This window comes from Cricetulus griseus, chromosome 6, assembly GCF_003668045.3.
Source record: "Cricetulus griseus strain 17A/GY chromosome 6, alternate assembly CriGri-PICRH-1.0, whole genome shotgun sequence".
NCBI lineage: Eukaryota > Metazoa > Chordata > Mammalia > Rodentia > Cricetidae > Cricetulus > Cricetulus griseus.
In genome coordinates this window covers 90,934,539-90,940,538 of record NC_048599.1, presented here as the reverse complement: position 1 = coordinate 90,940,538, position 6,000 = coordinate 90,934,539, and the positions used below count along the sequence as shown (strand labels likewise).

At 42.1% G+C, this 6,000-nt stretch overlaps 1 protein-coding gene across 9 annotated transcripts in view; it reads right to left on the bottom strand.

The window, feature by feature from the left end:
- Positions 1-2,978: 2,978 nt before the first annotated feature.
- The window catches only part of Ctnnd1 (catenin delta 1), a 56,221-nt gene continuing 53,199 nt past the window's right edge, over positions 2,979-6,000 (bottom strand). For 6 of the 9 annotated variants that reach the window (XM_027422692.2, XM_035446287.1, XM_027422689.2 and 3 more), the window contains 2 exons: positions 5,865-5,968; positions 2,979-5,105 (listed from right to left, as the gene is read on the bottom strand). In XM_027422692.2, the coding sequence (XP_027278493.1) occupies positions 5,094-5,105; positions 5,865-5,968 (116 nt within the window). In that variant the 3' untranslated portion in view covers positions 2,979-5,093. Of the gene's footprint in view, positions 5,106-5,273; positions 5,481-5,864; positions 5,969-6,000 lie in introns of those variants that run through there. The other 3 variants (XM_027422693.2, XM_027422690.2, XM_027422684.2) reach the window with 2 other exon arrangements.

The following is a 6,000-nucleotide window of genomic DNA, read 5'->3' as shown; positions in this document are numbered from 1 at the left end:
GACAAAGCTTTTCATGAAGCTCACTGTGGCTCATTGGCCCTGGTCACTGTACGATACACAAAATAAAAACTCAAACTGTCACCAGGTGGTGGTGGCACACACCTTTAATCCCAGCACTTGGGAGGCAGAGGCAGGCAGATCTCTGTGAGTTTGAGGGCAGCCTGGTCTATAGAGCGAGTTCCAGGATAGGCTCCAAAGCAATACAGAGAAACCCTTTCTCGGAAAAACAAAAAAAAAAAAAAAAAAACAAAACAAAAAAAAACCAAAACCTCAAAACTGTCACAATGCAAACAGATCCAAGTGGTTGTTCTTAATGGCAATTATCTGCCTTGCTTCTCCAGCTTTCTTTCATGTCCAGTAATCCTGGGTGGAACAGCTTAATAATTGATATTTTAAGGGAGAGTTAGCAGAAAAGCCAAGAAGTCTGTTCTATGAAAAGAAGTTTGCTTCAGGCAGTATCATATTTCTTTCATGTTTATGTTTTCTTGAACTAGGCCCTCTCTCTGGAATGATTCATTTTCAAACCTGACCTCTTTGGCTTTGGACAATAGAGCCACTTGCTCTCTAGTTGAAATACCCTTTTGTAGACAGAAGCAGTTCATTAATTCATTATAATCCAGGACATTCTTTCTGCATTAAAGGGCACCATATTCAGGGACAGACTGCCGGTGGAATCCTGGGAATTACCTGGATGATCTGAAGTATGGAGAAATATTAGAACTCACAGCCTCTGCACTTCCTTTAAAACAAATGTTTCCTTTTATAAATTATCTATTTTATCATCACCACATTATCCATACTCACTACTATTGCCAAGAGAGTTAGTCCATCATTCCAGGTTCTACATGGAAAATAAGCAAGTGTCCTAGACCAGGGTTTCAAGGTAGATAACCACATACATCACATAACCTATGTCATTCTACAAGGTTCAGATTCCGGAGACCAACCTATGAATCAGTTTCCAAAGTGAAACATGGGATTATGATGTTGGTATAGTACCTATGGTCTTGCGCCTGTAGACAAGCACTCTAGCTTAGAGCTATAAGGCCCATCCCTCAGAAGCCTGAGGAGGTGTGCAGGTGGGCAGGTTGGTCTTTTGATTTTCTGAGATAAGAATCTGGCAATATAGCCCAGGATGGCCTCAAACTTATAGCAAGCCTGCTTCAGCTTCCCAGATGCTAGAATTAGAGACATCTTTCATCACAGCCAATTTCTGGAATCTACATTTTCAACCAACAGGCCAGGTAATTTTTATATACTTGCTCAGGTCCACAAAACTAGATCTACTGATTCTATAATGCTAAAAAAGTACTAAGGGGGATGGAGAGATAAACTAATAATTAAGAGCACTTTGCTTTGTGGGCCCAGTGGACCCAAGTTTCATTCCAAACACCCACTGGCTAACAATTGCCTTTGACTCTAGCACTGAAAGGATCTGGTTTCCAGAGGCACCCACACAACTGGCACACACTCATATACACACACATATACATATATACATATATATATGGGGAAAACTTTATAAAAAGTACTAAGAGGGGCAGCAGTTGAGAGCATTGGTTGTTCTTCCAGAGCACCCAGGTTCTGTTCCCAGCATCCACATGGCAGCTCACAACCATCTACTGTAACTCCAGTTCCAGAGGATCCAACATCCTCTTCTGGTTTCTTTGGACACTGCACACATGTGATGCAGGCAAAACACTCATACACATAAAGTGAAAAGATAACAAAACAAAAAATTAATAAGAGCCATGAAGGAACAAACTCCAAAGGTTTCTAATGTTAGAGTAAGCAAGAACTATCAAGATGCATCAAAAGTACCATCAAGTCTGTCAAGAAATTTATCAGAAAATCAGGCAACATGGCACAAGTCCATAATCTCAGCACCTGGGAGTCAAAAGCTTGAGGACTGATCTACATAGTCACAAGTCAGCCAGGGCAAGAGTGAGGCTTTGTATTTAAAAACCAAACAAATATAGGTGATATGTACCTATAACCCTAGCACCGAGACAGGAAGGAGGACCATAAGCTTGAGGCCAGCCTGCAGTACTTTTTTATCTACCATAATACTAATGGCCAGGGTTTTCTGCATGGATAGAAATCAAACCTCGCTGCAAAGCAAACTCTGTATGTTTTTTACTTTGTATTTTATTCTTTAGATCTAAGACTACAGGTATTAGTGCAAATCAAGCCTTAATGTGCACAGCTAGTGTGCTTGGGTTCCTTGGTCTCACAAGCCCAAAAAGTTCTCATACTTAAATCTAGTATAACATGGTGATCCTGAACAACCAAATAATTTTAACTTAAGATGTGAGTATACAATAAGCTTTTTACACAAATTCTCTTGAAGTTTTTAAACTATATGACAGCACATTAAGGGCCCTGGAAAAGTGTCTTCCTATGAGTCTGAATCTTTGGCATCTGCCATAAAGATAACTCTCAGTAATCTGGTTTCTGTTAACCAGCAATATACAACTTGGCAGGCTATCTATCCTATCAAACGCCCTGACCATCTCTATGAGGCCTGTGATCAGTGCTCATGTGCAGAGGACTTTGAACTCTTTCACATTTACTAAGGTAGCAGTTGGGATTGCTGACTTTAACCCTCTAGATTTAATGTATTGTGTTCAAGACAGCCATTTATTCCAAGGGCTTTGTTCAGAGTTGATTTTGTCAAACGATGGGAGAAAACCCCAGAGAATGAGGAAGCTATCAGTCTGCACTCTTCAGTTTCTGTCTTTATTAGCAGTAAGTTTTTCTGCTCTACTTCAGCCACTGATTAACTGACTCTGGGGTGGGGGTTGTTCCAAAGAATGTTCCATGATAAGAATTAAGACCAAAACAAAAGTAAACCCATCCTGAGACAACTTCCTTCTGGCAGTCCTGAAAAGAAAAAGACCACTGATACCAAAATAACTAAGATGAAAAGGAGGGAAGAAATACAGCTTGAAGTGAAGAAATGACACAGACCTCCCACATACACACTTTAAAAACTTTATTTATATAAAAAACTCATTTGTTTTTAAAAGCATTAACAAGAGAGAAAGAAAAAGAGAAAAGATACAGAGCAGAAGACATGCCCCTTAGTAGTGTTCGGTGGGAAGGTAGGATTTTTGGTTTGCTGAAATTGAATGTTTAGTGTTTTTATAAATGAAAGAGAAAACAAAACAAAACAAACAAACAAAACAGTTAAAGGTCCCCCAAAGCCCATGGCTATTCTATTACCCACACCCCACCGAAAACAAGAGCACCAGGAAGAGCAGAGGACAAGAGAAACTGAGAATAGAGCCAGGTCTGGGTGGGTGAGGCTCCCTGTGTAGTGTACTCTGAGGGTCACAAGGAGAGGCTCTTTTTGCCAGAAAAGGTGGATGGGGGTAGGAAGAAATGGGAGGGAAGCAAACGGTTAAAAAAAAAGAAAGAAAAAAAAGGGGGGATTGGTGGGTTGTGCACTTTTCTCCTACCCCATAGCCTCAATATATTAAGGAACAGGACAAGAGGGATAAAGAATTCCAGTTGCATTGAATAGAGCTTTTACATTAAGGAACAAAAGCAAATAAGGGAAAAAGTTTAAAAAAAAAAAAAAAAACCAACCCACATAGTAGCTGATTCTCTAGCTCAACCTGTAATATTCCCTACTATTGGAAAGGGTATAATGGAGGCAAAGGAACTGGCCAGAAAGCCTTAATTCCCTATAACCTTTCAGAGATGATGGGAACTGGGGACAACTAATAAAAGAGTCATGGCACTCCCTTCTACCAGCCTCACTTTGAGACTTAAATCATGAGATAGTCACCAATCCCCACTGTACACTGTTGAGCAGAAGCCTGCTGTGGCTAAATCAGAGGCTATAACAACCCCCCAGGGGAATTGGTCATCACTCCTTTTCTTTCCTTCAGCTACTAAGGGTCAACAGTGGTTAAGAAAATAACAAAATCTAACTTGCAAAATCATGAAAAATGAGACTGCAGAGGCAAAGAAAGGCACGTGGAAGAGAGGGAGGAGATGCACCCCAGGCCAAAGGCACAAAGAGGAGGCAAAGCCAGGGCAACTCCTACCTTAGAAGGGCAAAGGGGGCAGGAGTTATGTACAAGTCTTGTAGTTGGCCAACAAATCCAGGGAGGGAGAGAAGGAGGGACAAGCCTATAAAGGAAGAAGAGAAAAGGGGCAGGGAAGGTGGGGAAAGCCAGCTTTGAAGCTTCCTGCCAGTCTCAGACTAACCGCTTCATGTACATTCCTTCTACTTCTTCCTAGAGGTTCATCTTTTCCCCGATAGACAATCTTTATGCTTCTTCTCAAGCAAGAAGTGTTCCATGGCGTTCTCTTTTCTACATAGCCTCTTGCAAACAGCCAGGTCAAGTTAGCAGATTTATCACAGGGTAAGAGAGGAGGGTTGAGGACAGCCTTGGTCAGGGCAGCACCCTAAGGTTGGCCTGAAGCTGACAGAAGAGATGGAGTCTGTAGGTCCTTTGTGGTCTCTGTCTCAGACAGGAGGAACAAGAGTTCTCAATCCCAGTTTGAGGAGTACCTCACTTACTGGAGGATCCCTGCCAGGTGGAATGTGCCAATGTTTCCAGCCTTCTTGGCTTCAAAAACAGCCACTGGATAAGGGAAGAACTCATATTTCCCATTATCCAAAACAAAATTAAAAGTTCCCTCCCCACCAGAAAGATAGTCTTGATTAAAAGTCATCAGTTTGTCAGAATGCTGAATGCTGCATATACAGCGTGCAATTTTCAGTTCTTCCCACAGCTTCCAGCGAAGAGTTCCACTCTCTCCCTCCCTCCCACACAGGCCAAGAGTCCAGGGAGGGCTGGCAAAAAGAGCTAATCTGCAGCAGTCTCTCAAGATATGCAAATAACTGAGTCAGGTTTCTTGGGGAAACTGGAGGTAGGGGGGATGGGAGGACAGGACAATTAAACTTCAGTGGAAGGTGTTGATGGAATGAAGGCAGCCACTCTGGGCTATAAGGGTAGGAGGCAGCCTGGCAGTTGGCACAATAGTCCAGCGAAGAAAGGAAAAAAATCATCAGTCCATTTCACCACCAAAAATAAAAGTAATATATTATATGCTCAGATGGAGCAGGTAGAGTGGTGCTAAATCTTCTGCTGTAGGGGAAAAAAAAGAGAGAAAGCTGTTAATAAGGTTGAGAACAGGAAGACCTGGAGGAGAACAAGGCAGCTGAATAAATCTGGAGTCAAGAAAGCAGCACACACAGAGAACCCGATTGATCATCCCAGCTCTGAAGAGGTCAGGGTCACAGAAGCAGAAATCCTTGGGCCCCACATGGCTCAGACAAGTGTCTCAGGCCAGATCAGATCAGCATGATTGGCAAAGAGTAGGCACACAGAGGCCTCCTTCTTAAGGACCATTTTAGGGGTGACTGGAGGACATACCATGGGGGAGTAAGACACTTGGTCCCCCTCATCATCCAAAACCAACACATCCAACTCTTCCTCCAAAGATTCCTGCCCCTCGTCCTGCTGTGAACACATGCAATTTGTTAGTAAGAGAGCCAAGGTAAGAACCTCTAACTGCGCTAGTTAGGAATACCCCAAAGTTTGTAAACCAACACTGCTAAAAGTAAAAAAGGTGAAACACCCCCAAGGTAAGTGCAAGAACAGGGTAATGTATGAGAGAACAGATTAGTTCATGTTAGTCACATCAGTAACACTTATAAAGACATCCTCCAACACAATGAAGACCATCCCAAGAAACTTCAAGATGCATCAAAACCTCTACTTTTTCCTGAAAATACCTACCAAAGAAAGATATTGTCTCTTTACTTTCCCCATTTCATATATCATACAGTTTCAAAATACTATCAGCCTTGTCTACACAGCACTAAGTATATAACAAGGATTTACCATCAAGGGTGCTCCCTTCAATGGCTCCATATCACCCAGATCCCCAGATCGATCCAGTGTTCTATTGTGGTCTCCTCTTTCATTCAGTGTGGCATAGTTGTTGTCTAGAGAAAAAAGTACACAGAAACAATATAGT